Source organism: Manacus candei, unplaced genomic scaffold (assembly GCF_025592945.1).
Source record: "Manacus candei isolate 608988 ecotype Guabito, Panama unplaced genomic scaffold, ASM2559294v1 h1tg000049l, whole genome shotgun sequence".
NCBI classification, from domain to species: Eukaryota; Metazoa; Chordata; class Aves; order Passeriformes; family Pipridae; genus Manacus; species Manacus candei.
This window is the reverse complement of record NW_026138097.1, coordinates 12,732,163-12,750,819: the sequence shown is the minus strand read 5'-3', so window position 1 is coordinate 12,750,819 and position 18,657 is coordinate 12,732,163. Positions and strand designations below refer to the sequence as shown.

The window sequence follows — 18,657 nt, the reverse complement described above, 5'->3', positions numbered from 1 at the left end:
TAATTGAATGTATCTGTGCAAGAAATATATGCAAAAAAGAGAAAAAGAATGAACAGCAATATGTGTTCGAATGCCTATAAAAGACATGTACCTAATAGTTTTTAAAAAAAAACCCTTGGGTAACTGGACTGGGTTTGTTCTCACTGAGAAAGAAACTTTAGTCTGTACTATTCCTGGTATTTTAAAATTGGAATGATGTGTACACACATATCATGTGGCATTTCCTCAATGCTAAAAGATAGTTAAATGATAGAAGTGTACTTTCTTGACTTCAGTAAGTTGCAGAAACCTACGCAAGACTGATAATGTGCAACTAAGACTTACGGATACACATGGCAAGCTCTGGTGATGTTTATGACAAGGTTTTTATTATTTGGTGCTTTTCTTAATGTTTCTGTAACTGTCATTCTGGATTGCTGCAGAATCTCTTTTTACATCTATTCCTTTTTTTTTTTTAGCTTGTTTTGTTGCCATTTTTAAATGAAATTTCTAAACTTTACAGCTGAAAAAATCTCACAGCCTTGACTTGAGGTCAGAAATTTGTAAAGGTAAGAGAGAATCCATTGCCATTCTTACTGGAAAAGCTGAGAAAATCACACTGATAGCACATCAGCTCAGTAGGCCAAACCATGACCTACAGCCTTTACTCGAACCAGAGCTGGGACAATCCCAACCCTTCAGAACATTGCATTACATTATGGGCCACTGGAAACTGTTCACTGGGGAATATTTTACCTACGAGCATGGAGAGTTTTGTGGGCCACTGGGTCCAGTTGTATTCACAGCCAATATAAATGACTGCTTGAGGCCTGTACCAATGGGAATTTTGCCTGTTCTCTGTGAATCATGACCCACTTTTACTCTCTCAGATCAGGGACAGCTGGAAAAACAACTGATCCCTTCCTGCTTGGAACTCTAAATCTACGGTCTTGCCTGAAATATCTGTGCTTTTTTTCTTTTCCTTGAGTACCCTTGCCACTGAGACATACTGATTAGAAAAACTTTTAATTTGTGCCTCTAAGAACAATAGTGACATCAAAAAATCAATAATTTATATCATGTGCAGAGAGTTGTGACTTGAAAATAGGGAGTTCAATGCATTTTGTAGTGGGGAGCTAATGCAAAAATGCTGAACTGAAGGCCATGGAGAGACTGCAAGTGAAGACTTCATTCTCTGCATGCTCCAAGAAGGAAGGCTCGAGGGTGGTCCCACAGAAGGGCTACATGATTGCTGTTCCCAGGAATGATGCAGTGCTATTGTCCTTGTGCCCTCTAGAAACTACAAATGAGATATCATAACAACTCCACAGCTTCCCTGAGCTTTCTAGTTGTGAGGGGAGGATTTAAATAGTTGCCACTAAAATAAGTATATAAATCAACTTGATAAAAGTGGTTTTTTCATTTTCTTGACAAAAGGCTTTGCCTTCCATCCAGAATTGGCCTAACCTGGACCTCAGCTTGGAGAATACTGAGTCTACAGGCCAGTATTGATTTTTCTCTCACTAGCTTATACCCTGACTTTAATGTCTGTCATAGAGCATCCCTGGGGGGCTAGCAAAAAACCATTCTATTCCATGGCATTTCCAGTTTCCAGAGAAACACTGATCCCACTTACAGCCACGAAGTGGAAACCTCTTTTGCTTTCTTTAACAATCTTATATGTATTAGTACAGAAAAGGTTCTTAACCCTGAACCATGGCTTTCTGATTATTACCATGCTTATAAAAGTGAAAGCAAGCCTCTAAGTGTGCTGTATAAATAACGTAACAAATAAAAGCAAATGCAGAACTCGATGACATATAGGAATACAGGCTTTTAAATACGCTGCCTCTTGAAACTGTAGGTCACTTTCCTTACCTCTTGAGGCTCTTGACACTGAGATGCTAACACCAGGAAAGATCTCTGCGCTTGGAAAGCAGCACGTACCATCTCTGCCTGTAACAAAAGGAGGAATACAAATTAAACCTTAGCCTGTAACCTCCAATGCTTCTTCTTGGCAGCTCAGAGTCAAGCGTGACAGCTCAAATCTTTCTTGCCGCTTCTCATCTAAATCACAGCAGAGTTGACTGGAAGTAATGTATTGCAGTACTGACTTAGCTATAAATTTTTTTTTACGTGTAAGATTAAGTTCCCTATATTTCTCAGATAGGAAATACAGTGAGTTGATATGCAGGCTTTTGGTTATAATTTCTAAGATTAGTCACAGGAGGACTTAATTTTAACACTTCAGAGGATGTCTAGGCATTTTAATGGTGATGCTTATACCCAAGTGCAGGGTAAGAACTTATTACCACTGCAAACAGCAACCTGCAAACTTTCTGTTGAACTGGAACTTAGGCTGTAGTGCTGTTTAAGAAGAGTTGAGCTTGGCACATTTGCTGAGGGACTATACTCTAAATAATTCCTTGCCTGTCATCTGTAGGCAGACTCTAAGATTGATGGCTACGAGAGATTGTGGTTGAGGGTTTCTGGGCAATTTTCCCTCACAGAACTCTAGAATTTGGGTACAGTATGTTTACATGCTACCAGTGGGGATGGGAGGTAAATCTCTATACTCCTGGGTGTTCCCTACTCATCAAATTTCTGGTCCTTTTTGTTCATTTGAACCCTACGCATTTTCTGTACATTCTGAATGATGTACATTCTGATTAGAATCAGAATTTCAGCATCCCTATACCTCATCCAGGTAGATCAGCAGTGACTACGAGAAAGCATTACCGGTATAGAAAAGAACGATTCATAGCTAGTGTATATTGCTAAATAAAGATCAAACCAAACCAAATGCTGTTAAGTTAATCTAATATGAATAGGTACATTTATAATCACTTTGTGAAAGGGTGGGGGAAGCTCATGCTGTTTTTCCTTGGGGTTTTTTCAATCTAAAAAGAAAACAAGGAAATTTTATATACAAGCCTATATGGATGCAACTTAAAATACATAAAAGTCAGGAAATTTGAAGTTGTAGAAAAGTAAAACAGCCAAATTGTGTTTATTCATCTTAAAATGTAATGGCATGAATAAAACATGATCTGTTAGGATGAAAATCAGTACATGGAAGATGGTAAAAGAGACCTAACTTGGACAGTATTTGAGAGAAGGGGATAATATGGTCTGACAGGCTGAGATTTGGAAGGGTCTAATCATCTCTATAAATAGATAGAGAAATAAATAATAAGGGAACTTGTATGAGCATAGGAGACTTAAATTTTCCAGAGAGAGACATAAATACCATCGATAATAGCAAGGTTTAGATATTCTTAGACATTTCAGATGACTGACTTTTTGGTACAGAAATTCATAAAACAACAAGGTTTGGGTTATTTTAAGCTTGGGGGGGGTTGTGAGTGTGTGAGGAGAACCTTGTAGAACAGCTGAGCAAAAACTGATGCTCCTGGGGAGGAAGTGATTATGAATGAATTCAGAGCTTCTTAATTTGCAAGATGGACAAAAATAAATCTATAGCTAAGGCCTGGTACAAGGCAAAATTTTAGAAAATATAAAAATCAGTGAAAGAACATGATTGCTCTGAGGACCTTAATGATTTGAATGCAGGAAAGGATGGATTTACATTAAGAATGAAAATAATCTATGTGCGCTAGGCAGGAGGGGGAAATTGTAGGAAAGAGTCTCTGAATGAATAAATAACTAAAGCAACATACTAAGAATAGATACAAAACCTCCAAAGAGTGAGAAGAAGCCTTGATTATAAAGGAGAATTCTTCTGCATGCATCATAATATGTACAAGCAAAGGAATGGTGGATAAAGGTCTTATTGAACTGTACCTTGCACAGAAAAGTAAAACAAAGGCATATTATTTTTAACTACTGGAACAATAAAGAAATAAAGCAATGAAGTAGGGCCATGACACTGATCTGAAGGGTAAGCTGGGCATGCCTACATTATTTTTAATGTACAGTTTACCTGTTGTGGAATAAAAGCTTTTCTCTAATTTCAAGGAACTGATGTACACAAAGATATTGAAAGGATAGCCAAGGAGAATGGTGATAAATCAATGGGAATTAGATCACTTGAAAGAGAAGTCAAATATATGTAGCTTAGTGTGACAAAATCATTGGGTCTGTATTATTTTTTTTCTAGAGTACTGAAGACACTGACAGATGGAAGAACAAGTAGAAAAGATTTTAAAGATATATCATTTGGAGATGGTACTAGATGACAGAAGTATGCAATGACGAATTGGGCAAATATGCCCAAGAAGAAGGGGGGAAAAGGATGTCAAGTGATATCATTGCTGTTAGTTTGACCTTAGCACCATGAACATTTAAACCAGATTTGAAAGAAGTCATTAAAAACACATATGAATATTAAAAATGGGAGAAATTACGACATCATCTGTGTTTAAAATCATTACTTTATTTCTTAGAAAAGGATAATGTGTCAGATCTTGTATATTTAGATATCATATAAAATGCTTATTGTACTCATAGGAAACTCATACTTTGAGTGGCAGTGATGCAAACTAGTATTAAAATTATTCAGTTGGATAAGAAGCTGGATGAACAGAGGCAATAATAGTGTATATTAGAGGTGGTGTTATTTGAGAGGAGGAAAGTTGCTAGTTGTGTTTCTCAGAGATTAGCTTTAGGAGCAATCAATATGGTTATTAGTGTCCTAACGGGAAGAATTAAGTGTGCACTCAAAAAATTCATAGGAAACACAAAGTTAGGAGGTTTTAACATGGTCAAGAAGGACTAACTCATCAATTGAGAAGGGTAAGATGATTTTGTTGGCACAGGTAATATGAATTGGATAGAGTTTAGCAGTCCTCCCTTGCTGCCCCTTCTAGGTATAAACATGGAACTGATTAATTGGAAATACTGAAGATTGGAAAACACAAGTGTAAAAGCCAGGAGGGTTGCTTTGTGAAAAGAGCTTATGCAGTTCTACAGTGGATGTAGCAAAGTATTTTCAGTAAAGCTACAGAAGTGTTAGTACTGTTGGAGAGAACCTCCTCTGGAATTCTGTGCAAAGCATTATTCACCTGCATTAAAAATTATGAGCTTAAATCAGAATTGACACAGAGACAACCTACTTGTTTAGAGCAATAAGTATCTGTCATACAAAGATAAATTTTCAGTTTCACTTGTTTTGCTTAGCAACAGAGTGGCTGAGGAATATGAGGATTCTTTCTCATAGACAATGTAAATAATAGAGAATGAAGAAAAAGTCTGAAAACTGGGTCATAAGTAAACATAGTCTCAAATTTAGAAGCTTTCCAACAATCCAAAAAGTGAAGTTCAGAAGAGACCTTTCAAATTCCTATAAAGAGGTAGAATTATGTTAAGAGAGAGCTTTAGATGTTGATCAAACAGATAATAAACATGAGTAAAGAGTCCTTAGATATCGAAAGTTAAGATTGTTTATTGAGTTCTTAAACATATACTGAGCTGTAACACCAATGAGGTTTGAAAAATGTGCCTGGCACTTTGTTTGCACTGCATTAAACACATGCATTTGGGATCCCAGTGGTCACTCAAGGAGGCCAAGCAGGAATTTTTTCTCCACTCAAAGCATACAGTAACAAATAGTTTCTTGTCTGATTGTTCATCTCTTTCTGATGAAGTACTGGAATTTAGTCAGAGCTGGAGATAAGACTGTTGGATGACACACACTGATGTTCCTAAAAGACTGGCATTCCTTGAGTATGCTTTATACATGTTTCTAGCTTGTCTGAGAGATGTGAAAACTGTCAGGATGCACTTTTCCTCCAGACTTGTATTACTCCTTCTCCACTACTGCAAAGTGTGGCCAAGGCCACTTTCTCAAAATGTCTAGGAGCTGTCTTTAAGAAATATTCTGCTATTGAAGACACCCAAGCCAATGGTAACATTCTCTTGAGTTACACGTGGTACATTTAAAGGGTGGCTTTTGCATTTTTTTTTATTATCCGAAATTTATTACAAGATGTTGGAAACATTCAGCGGTCAGCAGACTAGATAATGATCGCAAGGCTTGTGCTGTATGCCCAAAATCTATCCAGTCCAAAAAGCTTATAACTGTGTAGGGATCAGAGCAGTTACATCTGTCACCTCTGAATTTAAATCTTAATCAAAGGATCATGCTAACACAGTATTTGCATTTTACAAGAAGAATTTTGTGAGACTTCTGCCACAGTTACTTCCTTCTTTCTGCAACAGCTTTAAAAATAGCTTTCAGAGTTTCACTGTTTCTGAGCACGAAGTACTTCTTTCCATGCATCCCATCAAAGTACTAGAAGAGTTTCTTCTCATTAAGAATGCATAAGTTCAGTCCATCACTATTCCAGTTCTTTCTTATAGTCTTTGAAACGCGACACTTCATTGCTACCTCCTTCTGCTTAGTAGGCAGGCTGTGTAACTCAGCAGAGAGCACTACACTTTTAGAGGGAGATGACACTTTCATTAGACCCCCATACCCATACTCACTAATGAGTGAAAATGGAGCAGGGAGGATTTTTCTCAACAACTTGTGCAGCTCAGCCAAAAGACTGCCACAGAACAAATCAGCTGAAACTCATTCAGTTATACTGATTCACAGTAATGAAGCCTGAGTGTCAAAAATGCATAGGAATCATGAGCAAATTTAACAGAGCGGAGTAGACCACAAACTCACAAACATCTGTCTGCAGACAAAAATGCGCATATTTTGGAGGAACAGATAACTAACATCTGAAAACTCTGGGTAATCCTTTTGGCATTCTTGGCATTATGCATGGACACATCAATCATCAAATCAGATTCCTCAGATGAGGAAGGAAGCAAGTTCATTAAAGCATTTCCTACTCTGCTTTCAGCGGTTTGTTCCAGAGGCTGGAGGAGATCGCTGTGATATTGGACCTGAATGCCAGGACCATGTGGCATTCCACACACCACCTCAATTTCCCCACCAGTAAATTGTGGAATAAGGCATCTTAATCCTTTACTTCACGTGTATTTGACAGCTGACTTAGGTGACTGATATGGTTGGAAGAGCTGAAGTCTGACACATATGCCATGAGAGCCCAATTCCATGCCTGTGGAAACCTGCGGCAGTGACCCCTCTGTCACAATTGCAGTAGCAGCACAGACAGGCCTCTTCCCAGCTAAGCCTCCAGAAGTTAATGGAGGAATCATACTTACTTACAAATCACCTTTTTAATAGCAACTGGTTTAACCTTCTCTGCCACAATATAATGCCAACTTCTGATATTTCCCTGAAGCCACTGCTTGAAAAATTGCCAGAGGCTCTGTGAGAGATGTTTAATGAAGACAATGCTTCTGATCTGTTTGAAGGAGCATGAGCACAGATTTCATCCAGACTTGCACTTTCAGATTGAGTAGATGTAGATGCACTGAACTTAAAGCTTAAACTACCAGTTTGCTTTGGAAAACTGCAGTTCTCTGGAGCAGATGTGATTTTAGGATCTGTCTCTCATTTTCAATGTTCTATTCAATCTAAGTTGACCATCACTATGGTATCCAAGCAACAAAAAATATAAATATTATTTATGTGACAACAGCTTGGCAAACTACAAGAACAAACAGGCACATGCATTCAGATCTCAAGTTACATGTAAATTCAGTATTTGAAAAAATAATAAAACTAAATAGAAGTAAGAGAAACAAACATAGGATTTCCTAATGACATTCAGTCATGAAAATTACCCTATTGACCTCATAATATTAAATTTGTCAAATGCTATTGTATTTAATACCATATTTCCTCAGTCACAGCACTGAAAAGCACAATGTAAATATCAGAATTCCCTGGACTTCTGTTGTTGGAGAATACTACACATCTGTGTGTATATATATATACATGCTAACTTTAACAGTGATAATTTGCAAATCAAAATACAGTTCTATATATTTTTGATTTCCAAAATATACTTAATGTCTTTATTCTGAAACCAAATAGTAAAGAGGATATGAGGGAATAGATCAAGGATTTAGTGATCCAGAGTTCTAAATGTAGTTTCCACATAAATAATTTTGAGTCCTTTGTGTCTAGCAAAAGACACAATGACTGACAGCAAATGACAACTACAGATCGAGCTTCCCTGTTTTGAGCAAAGACCCCAGCATTTCTCTAAAAGGGACAGCACTGCCAGAGGAAGAGAAACAGTTTATCTTTTACATTCTGCTTTCAAAAGCCTCTTCAAAGCGAAGTGGTGAAGTGGCTGGTGGCTTGAAGGGAGAGGAAAGAAATGGAAATAGAATGGAGTTTCGATTAAATAAGGGGCTGCCATAGAAACTGTCCAGGCCTGCTAAAGAGACAGTATTTATTTTGTACAGCTCATTGGCCGATACAGTTTTTTTAAAAACTGGACCAAGAGCTGAAGAGTTAGTGGCAGTTCTCCAAACAGAGAACTTTTTATACAGGAAAAGGAATGAAAATAAAAAACCTGTCACCTTTCTCTTAACAGTCCATGCAGAAAACAGGGATGAAATTCAAGTTAAAATTGAAGTCAGAGGGAGATTTGCCACTGATTTTGACAGAGTCAGAAGCCACCCCAGATATTTTCTATTTTCAGACAGATACATTTGACTACTGTCAATCAGCTGTCCTCTGTTACTGGGGGTTTTTTTAGAGTTTTTTAGTCTTCATGGTTATGTCTATATTGGGGAAATTTTTGTTAAAATTTCTCAGCATTGCTACTGCCTTTACAGTACCAGTCAGTGCTATCAATTGTGTCAGTGTTGGTCTCTCTAGATGTTTATATCTGCCAGTGTCTTAAACACTGTGTCACGTAACTGTGCACAGTGCTAGTAAATATTACTTATTTGTTATTTAAGAGTAGCATCTATATCTAGGTTCATTACCTTTTAGTAAGTTTGACTTGGACTTAAACCACTCAGAGTTCTTATCTGGTGGAGCTCAAACCATACTGGTCATAAAGATCTTTCGGTGCTAATGACGTAAGACAGGGGGATAGAATTGTTTGGGGTAAATTGTTACTGCCATTTCACTTCTCCACATGAAACATGAACTGGACAGATGTACTGGAGTAAAGGGATATCTAAAGCCACAACAGTTGGTTTTACATTAATTACAATATTGGGTAAATGGGTTCTGCATCTTTTGCACCAATAAAATTTGCCAGTGTTCCAGAATTGCCTCTAAACTCTCTCAGTTTTAAATGACGTGAATTTTTCTGATTGATCTCAAGGGACTGTTAACTTTGAAACCTAATGAATACTGTTAAAAATATCAGCTTTGTTAAATAATTAATTATTAATATTGGTAGCAGAAGCAATCAATTCATCTGTCACTGTTTCAGACAGATATAAATATTTGGTTTTAGGGCCATTGTGGCTACTGATTATTGCCAAGTGAAGCAATAGGAGATTGTATTCACCAAAAATGTCTATCCATTAGAGAAGAAGAACAAGTCCAGACCAAAGCTGTTGACCAGTTGATGCTCTCCTAAAGCTCAGGCTGCTTTTTTGTCTTCCAGATTCACAAACTCTTCATTAATATGTTTTTCAGCAGCCAAAAATCTGCAACTCTCTTGACCTCTGTTCATTTCAACTTTTACATGGAAGTTCCAAAAACAGATGTAATGTACTGATAGTTAGGGATTCCAGAAAATTCAGCATAGAAAAATACTGAGAACTCTATGTAAAAATAAATAGTCCACACATTAATGAAGATGCCTATTTACAGACTAAAGTAGTGGGGCTTTTTTTCAATACCTTTCTGAACAGTTTTGAAAATGTTCAAGAATTCAAGTTTGCCATTTACATTGCAGACTGCTGTCTTCTGCAAAGAGTCAGTAGCCTGCTAAGAGATTTCAAAGCTGTCTCACTGCACAGCACACATTTAAAAGCCTCAACATCAGTAGAAGTAAAAGATGCTATTGGCACATTGCAAAATCCGATCTAGCTTTAAGCACCTAGTCCCTGGTGCTTATCTATAGACTGGACATGCCCAAAATGCTTTGTCAGCTGTGTGGGGATTTGTGATAACATTTTCTGCCTTATAATGTGTAATTAGTGATAATCATAGAAACAAATAACTGATAAAAAGAGCCAAACATTTTAAAAACAAACATAAAAACATCATAAGAAGGAATTGCTTTTATACAGTACAGAGGAAGCATCACTAAAATCTATATTAGGCCACTACTGTTGGTTTTTCCAGTGGAAATAAATGTAACTAACATCATTATGTGAATATTCTTTGTATCACATGTCAAAGATTATGCAATAACAAAATGTAACTTTTTTTGTAATCAGTATTAGGAAGAGTAGCGGCACCCCAACCTGCACAGGCATTCGTGGAAGCTTACCACGGTCTTCCTGAGAGAGCTCTTCTAGCTCTTTGTGCTGACTAGCCTACAAAAGCAAACAGGTTTCTCAAAGAGAGGTGAGAAAGGAAATCCATCCCAGTTCAGGATTTCACTGAAGAACAGAAAGTGCAGTACATTAAAGTTTCTCACACTTTCAAATTTTCTAGTTTCTACTATTACTTGGAGCTACAGTCTGTATCTCTGAAAGTGTGCATTATTTCTTTAAATAAACAGGAGCCACATACCATGTACTGAAGAATGAAGTCCAAGCTTTGGTTATTATTAAGATCAACAGTTTTAAAATTCAGGTTCCTTTTTTTTTCCTCATGGACATCTGAGCTCAGAATCCTTTGGAGGACCTGGTTGCCTGTGTTAAGGAACTATTTGTGGAAAGACCTCATTTCCCTGAGGAAAAGAAAACCTACATTTCCTCCACGGAACGTATCCTGTAAACCAGCACATTGGACAACCACAGAGATCTTGGGGACCCACAGGTCTCACTGTGATCTGCACAAACAACCTTTTGCTGCACTGGCTGCAGGCACTCTGGTTATCTCTCTGATGGGCTGTTTTGCCCCTGAGGCCTGTTATTAAGCAGCCCCACTCCCTATCCCCAGCTATTCTGTCAGAAGCCCTTCTCAGTGAAGACCCAAATCCATGCTGAGGAAATTTCAGAAAAGACCTTATGATTTCACAGGCTTTAGGATGTCATTCGTGTGTCCCCAGTTTAACACAAGTTCTAAGCAGTTCAGATGCGTATCTCTGTAAATTAAAAAGATTACAGTACTTGTCCTAAATATTCTTCTAGCACTGTTCACTGAGCACTTGACCGAGGAACAGATTTCTTGACTTCGTGTGACAAATACCAAATTGCCTGATACAAAGACTGGAGACCCATTCATTTCTAAGAAATTGTAGTAACTTTAGAAAGAAAGTTTGGACAAACAGGTTCTTATACTGAAAAGACTGTTCTGCCTCTCATGCACTTCAAGACAACTGGTGACATTGCCCACGCACCTCATTCTTCATGTAGTCCCACTGAGCTCCCCAAAAGTAACTCAAAGGTTCACAGTGCCAAACCTGTCTCCTTGTAAATTCACTTCCACTTTTATTACCTCAGAAGAATCCCAGGCCCCAATCGAAATTTGCTAACATGGAAATAAGTTCAAAACTTAAACCTCAGACATCTATAATAATATTTAATATTTCTTCCCACCTGAACTATGTTTCTCTTTTCAGAGGTGTTAAATATCAAAAGCCTGTGTGTACTTGTAGAGGGAGCCTCAGCCCCTCTGAAAGGCAAGGTGCTTACCTATGGTACACAGTGATGTGACTGAAAATCAGATCTGAACTAAGGTGGTTTTTTAAACAGAACATGTATTAAAGCAACGAGGAAGAAATATGTCAGCCTCAAAGATCTATCTAAAAATCCTTAATGAATCTTTTCATTATATCTCTGGGATTTAGAATAAAACATACAATTAAACTTATGAAACTATGTAGCAATACTTAAACTCCTTTGTAGTTCAGATTAATTGTGGAAATATATAGTTCAATTTATGGATGTCAATAGACTAAAAGAAGTTAGCAGTGACAGTCTTATGGTTTAATCTAGTCTAATGGACTCTTCAATATTCACAGATGTGAATACATTGATCATGCAATTCATACGGGATAAAAAGAGGCAATGCACATTTGTGGCCACATTATACCCTCATCACTCCTGACAGCACTCCCAGCTTATTTAAAACAACATTCAAACCGCACATTGGTTTCCCTTGTGGTTTAATTCTCATTATTCACTGAACTCCTTTTTACTAGAAACTGACTGAAGAGCCAGATTCTGAGCTCATTGTTTGGTTTTTTGCTGACTACAATGAACAGCCTTCTCAGTTTCCAAGCCCAGCATTTCTATACACTCAAAACTGTTGCAACGTCCAACTAGCAAAATAAAATCAGGTCAGGGATGGGGAGGCAGATGAGTGAAAAGAGTGTGCACGTGCTCTTCAGAAAGAATGAGACTGAAAATTAATAAAAGACTTGCTCACAGCCTGTAGCAACAAATGACATCAATCAAGCATGTGAGATGTGTGTCCCAAAACAGAAAAAAATGGGGGGGAGGGGGGAAAGAGCATTCATGGGTGCATATTTCTCAGCTTGAAACAAATGGATTTATAGAATTTTACTACTCCAACTTGAAAAATCATAATTCTTCACAAGAAAAATAAGAACCATGAGCACCAGTAAAAAGAATTTTCAGTCACAAGACATTCGTGCCAATGACAATTGTAAGGATACTGTCTTGATTTTTCTAATGGATCTTTTCGTGGTTTTATAACTCCTCTGTCTTGTTTTTTCTGGTGGATGAAGATAGTGTAATTTGCCAGTGGTTCACTGAAAATTACTGTTGTGAGAACAACAGCCTCACAACTTGGCCTCACTGCTCTGAGGCCAAGTGCCTGATATGACTGGACCTATGCCCTCTAAATCCTAGCTGTTTTGAATCAGAGGGAAAAGTAAAGGTCCCTTTACCTTATCAAGGCTTCCTTGTGGACCTTGCCAACTCCACGTCTCCAATCCTCCCTACCAAGTTTCTCCTGACTTTACACTAGCAAGTGTCCTACACAATGGCTTTGCAACAGGCTCGTGGAGACCCTCTCGCACTGTACTTGAGGCTGTGAGTGCAGCTGGTCCACATATTAAAGCTATCTGTCATTTAGCTAGCTTATTTAGCCATGTAATTTTATCACTTTATGATTTTTGGTTAAGCTGATGCAGTGGCTTTCAACTTGTGGGACAATTATGCCTCTAGTCTACACCTACTTCTCCTGGAAAACCACCAAGAAAAAGTGGTTTCCTGCCAGTTGACTTGCATTTGCTCTTAAAGGTCTTCAAGGAAAAAATTTTAGAGGACAGTAAAACTAGCATGAGTTAAGCATATGATTAGTTCTGATTTTGACTTCAAATGGCTGAAAATATAATGTATACCTTGATTAATTGCTGCAATCATTAGTTAAATTAATTGGTAAAACATGGACCTTAAATCTATTATGTTGAATTCATCTGGTCAATTAAAGAGCCCTTCACAATCAGAATTTTTTTCCATATGAGCAAGTTATCTAACATTTTCTTGGACAAACATGATGGATTTTTCTTTGGTTTCTTACTGCATATAATGTTTCCCACACAAATCATTTGGATACCTTTTCTCACATCCTTGGGAGATCAGAAAACGCCACTGTACTGGGTAAACACACACAGATATAATCCCTGCTTTTAGGGGGCAACCATTTTATACCTTGGTCTAAAATGGTCCCTGATCAACTGCACTACTTTGAAATCAACTACTCATGGGTTTAGTCAGGAACTACTCCATATTCAAAGAAGCCCCATCAAAGCAGGTTATGAAGAACTCTTGACAGCATTGAGTGTTTGTGTTTCTGATTTCTTATGTTTCTGACTGAGAAAATGCCATATGGAATGTTCTCATTATATATTCCCACCACCACCTCCCTAAATTTATAGGTGATGTTTTTCATGCCAGCAATACACAACTAAATGCCCAGAACTGGCCACCATGGTGTTGTATTTTTCAATACTGTCTGTTTGACTTTTGTCTCCTCCTTGCCTTTTTAAATAATAGGAAAAGCAAGTGGTACGCACTGCAATGTCATTGTCAAGAAACTGATCCAGCTCCCATCAAAATGAATGGAAAAACTCCCACTCTTTCAGGGGGTGTTGTTCTAGACTCACAATGGACAGGTTCCTCATGATAAGGAGCCATCTTTATTCCCAACCAGGTGTCTTACAGCCAGACAGATGCAACCATGTCTGCACACCCATTACACCTGACCCAATAAATCCCGCCTGTTTTGAAAGCCAGATTCAATCCCTAGACCACACCAGTAGTAGTCCTTCGGAAGAGAGCAATCAAAGGTTGTAAAACTCCTAAAAATGTTACTTTTTTCTGGGTTAGGCACCTGGCTACATTGTGTATAATGCATTTCCACCTTTCTTATCCTATTCAAGTGAACATTCTTTATTGCTTAGGTTATGAAGGATCTCCTAGTACATATACAGGGTGGGAAATACAGCTGAATTAGCATTACAAAATCAACTTTAACACTGATAGATTTCCAAGGTTGCTTTTTTTGGTCGATGACGTCATTTTATTTTCACTTTTATTGGACAGCACTACCGTTTTCTACGCTTAGTCTCTTTCTTTCAGCTGACTGCACTTTATATGCTGTAAAAAATGTTTGTCTTCTTATTCTTTTTTTATGTATTGTCATATGTTTTTCCCAGTCCTGCAGCAGCTACTTGGTTTGGTGTTTATTTCATGTAGCAGAAAATACCTATCACAGAAATGCAAAGGCAGCCTGACAACAAGCTTCTCTCTGGGCATGTTGACATCATCCTCCTCTCTGAGCTCTAATTCAACTTTCAACACAATACCTAAAACCACACAGCCTCTGAGCACAAAGGATGAACACGAGAGTACACTTGTGCATTCTGTTGCCCTGTAAGCAAATTGCCTTGTTAATGAGGAATCAGTCAAATAATGGCTTTGATAGTCTGCATTTAGATTAGCTAAGATAAAGTGCAAAAGTGGTTTTTTTTGGTGTAGCACAGACAGCAGCACATCCTGTACAAAGTTTGGGGCTATGAACGTCATTGACTAATTCTTTGACATCTGTCATATGAAAAGGCACCATGCAGTTATTTCATGTGTCATAAATACTCTTTGGAAAAAAAAGAGGCAGCTAGGATTTTTTAACTTCACTGATAGGCCAAACTGGAGCAGCACTTTGCAAAGTGTATATATACCTCATAAAAGACATCTCATTTCAGTTGTCTGCTTATATTTACATGGACTATACACGGAAGAAGAAGAGAAGAATGTCATTGCTTTCACGTAATAGATAAGGAAAAGAAATTCTGTGGGTATGTGCATAAGACCAACGTTTGTGGGGTGAATATTGCTTTCTCTGCTCATCATGAAAAGAAATCAGTGCATGCACAGAAAGAACCCCTGTAGATTGGACAATGTGCTATGAATTGCTTCTGTGCTACCTTGTTGGTGTAGTCATACATGTAATGAATTGCATCTCAACTCTCTCCCAATAAGTGAGCAAGCGAACCAACAGTCATTTCATTTCTGAATGTTCCAAGGTGGTTGCTTCTCTGAGCTCTGCATTTCAGCAGCTGCAAGCTGATGGAAGAGAGGAGGGAAAAGACATCCATATTTTTTAAAGTTTTCCATTCCAAGCTAAATAGCTTGGATGAGAGAAGAGGGAACATAACTGAATCACACAGACAATCTGTTCTTTCAACTGGTGGGGTTGGTAGGTTAAAAGGTTTTTACAAATAAACAAGTAAAAGAAAGGCAAGTATTAGCTTATGTTTTTGACAGAAGGCTGTAATTATGCTCTGCTCTGTCCCACATAAAATACTAAAATATGGAAATGTTACATTATCTATCTTTCTTTTATAGAACTAGTACATTCTCTTCTTATCGTGATGTCTGATCTGGTACATTATTCAAACTCAAGCCAAAGTATTCCACCACTTGAGTTATCACTTAAACAAAAACAATGTGAAGAAGCTCATAATAAACACATCACAAAAACCTGCTCCTTGGGCTTCTAAAATTTTGCTTTGACAAGGAGAAGAGCCCATCAAACCTGCTTGACCAGCTTCCTCATTGGGAGACAATCTGAAGGTAGACCATGTCTTCCACAAGCAGCTCTTAGTCAACCTTGGCACATTTTCTGCAGTGCTGGATGCAGGTGGGCAAAGCAACGGGACTGTACTCTCAGCTGGGCAGAAGAGAACTGTTTTATACTGATTTTGAATTTCCCTCGTTCTGACAGAAGAACGGTTTGGTGTTGGCAGATACGGTGAGTCAGATTCAGGGCTGTTATAACCTTAATAGTTGGTGACAGCTTCCTCTCACTGGTATGTCAGGCCAAAGACACCTGCTTGGTAGCAGTCCTGCCACACTAACTGTTAGTCACTGACTTCACATTCTCTATTAGTTACGACATGGACAGCAGAAAGTGGTTCCATAAAATTTGTGCCTGTAGGGGACTTCGTATTTCATAGAAATATCCATATAATCACTGGATCTTTATTCCCCAGTGACAGGACAGGGAAAGCATCTCAGCTGTTTAGGATAATTTGTTTTAAATAGACTGTGTAAAAACCCTAGCCATTCTCTCTGTCTCTTAAAAAGTGGTTCATTTCTTCAGTGCAGTTGACCTCAGAGATTCACCACTGCAGGTACTGTAATTTGAATGAGAAATATGCTGCTCTCAAGATTGAGTCTAAGCAGAACTCTGATAAACTGATCTTTGTAAAATTCACTATGCTGCTGTGTTTAACAAAGCCAGGAGCTAGCTCTTAGTTCTTTTCTTATTATTTTATTTTTTTCTCTTTCAATAGACTGTTTAGAGTACAGCATGCTGAAAAAATTGGAATGAGGCTCCCCAACAGATATTAGTTGCGTCTGTATTCTTCCTGTTGCCAGGAACACAAACCACACAATCATTACGGCAATCAGCACAAAACACAACATGTTAAATCCCTCATTTCTTTAGCATAATATGAAGTCTCTCTTTCTCTCATATTACCATTCTGGTCTGTCAGGTATGTGAGGTTTTTCAAGGCAACAGGTGTTTTTTGAAATAAAATACAACCTTCCCTTCAGCTCATTATGTGAAAGAGACAGCAGCTGCAAGTATAATGCTGAGGGACACATGGTCTATAAGACACCCAGAAGAAAAATACTCCTTGTTCCACTTGTTAAGGTAAAGCACAGATGTTGCTTCAGTGATAAGCATGAGCATAAGGCAACCACAGTCTGCTCCATGTTGTAAATTCAGAATCTAAGATTTCAGAATATTTAGTAGGCTGCAATCAGAATCACCGGTTTCTTTATGTAAGGAAAGCTAATGCAATGTCTAAGCATATAGTCCTAACAAATACTCCTTTATCACAGCTTGCATTACACTATCATCAACAATATGCTAGGGACTATTCACAGACATGGCAGATAAATTATTAATCATCTTTTATGTGGACTCAATTATGAGTATCAAATAGTGACAAATGCATAAATTAATACATTTACTGATTTAAACATTTAGAGATAGTGTATATTAAAAAGGTTTTAGTCATTTAGAATGTTAAATGCAATACTTTTCCCTGCTTAGTGTTGGTACTAAGGCTATTTCTGGATCACTCAGATCTAAACTGTTGAAAAATCAACTTCAAAATAATGATGTCTAATGAATGCAATAACCAAGTTAGAACTGATCCTTTCCAGGGAGCAATCCTCTGCTTAGTCAGGTTGATAAATCCTCCTCTTCCCCTCCCAGCCCCATTTATTAATTTTCCCTAATTTCTCTGAAGAACAAAGTACATACATTGTAGCTTATAGTATAATTGTTCAGGCTTTTTCAAATAAAAAGGAAGTGCAGCATTTCCTTAGAAACAAAAAGATCCTCTAGAATTCCCTGATCTCCTTACTTCCTCCTGTTTCCTAGGCCTAACTAGGTCAGCAACTCTGCCCTACAAACAAGAACATATAACACCATAGAAAAAAACACAGTTCAAAGAATAATTCAGTCATCCTGCTCTGTGAGTAGGCTGGTTGCTTTGGCTGTCTTGAAGAATATTTATGTTGGCCTTGCAACATGAATCCCGGTAGGCTGTAGGACTGCATGTTTTTCTCTCTACAGTGTTTGTTACATGGAGCAGCAGCTGCAATCCACTGAGAATTGTACAGAGAAGGGCCGGGTGGCATGGACCTACTAGGAGACAAAAGTTTCACACTCCTTCAGATTCAGCTCAAACTGATGCTGGCTCTTTTGTGTGTGGGGTGGGGTTTTTTTCCAAAATCAGTATCGGCAAGCTGCTTGTAAGATGAGTCCACTCCTTGTCATTCTATCACCACCAGTTTTAGAGAAGACTAGCTTAAAAAATAAAATGAAAAACACAAGTTCTGACCACAAGAGGTTCATAAAGTTAGGAAGTATTTTCATCATGAAAATGACAGCATAGTACTTCCTTACCATAACATATGTAGTAAAAAATGGGTCATTTAAATGGATGACATACTAATTTTTTAGTTTGCTATATGGTTCCAAATGAAAGAGATGTAAGTAATTAAAACAAACAGTCAAAAGAACAAAATCTCTAACTGTAATGATGATACACATGACTAGAAAACAACCACAGGAAGCTACCATTGCTTGGGCTCACCTAGTGTTTGCTACTCATTTGCTGACATATGTTCTCAATTGTGTCCCTGTCATGCAAAGAGCTTAGCAGCCAATGTGACAATTCAGATTGCTTGTGACTGAGAAGTCTTCAACTTTTGGTG

General features: G+C 37.9%; 1 protein-coding gene across 2 annotated transcripts in view; it reads right to left on the bottom strand.

Annotated features, from left to right (window-relative positions):
- Nucleotides 1-18,657, bottom strand: part of CAP2 (cyclase associated actin cytoskeleton regulatory protein 2) — a 68,562-nt gene that overhangs the window by 34,141 nt on the left and 15,764 nt on the right. For both annotated transcript variants that reach the window (XM_051799209.1, XM_051799210.1), the window contains one exon: nucleotides 1,858-1,935. In XM_051799209.1, coding sequence (XP_051655169.1) covers nucleotides 1,858-1,935 — 78 coding nt within the window. The remainder of the gene's footprint in view (nucleotides 1-1,857; nucleotides 1,936-18,657) is intronic.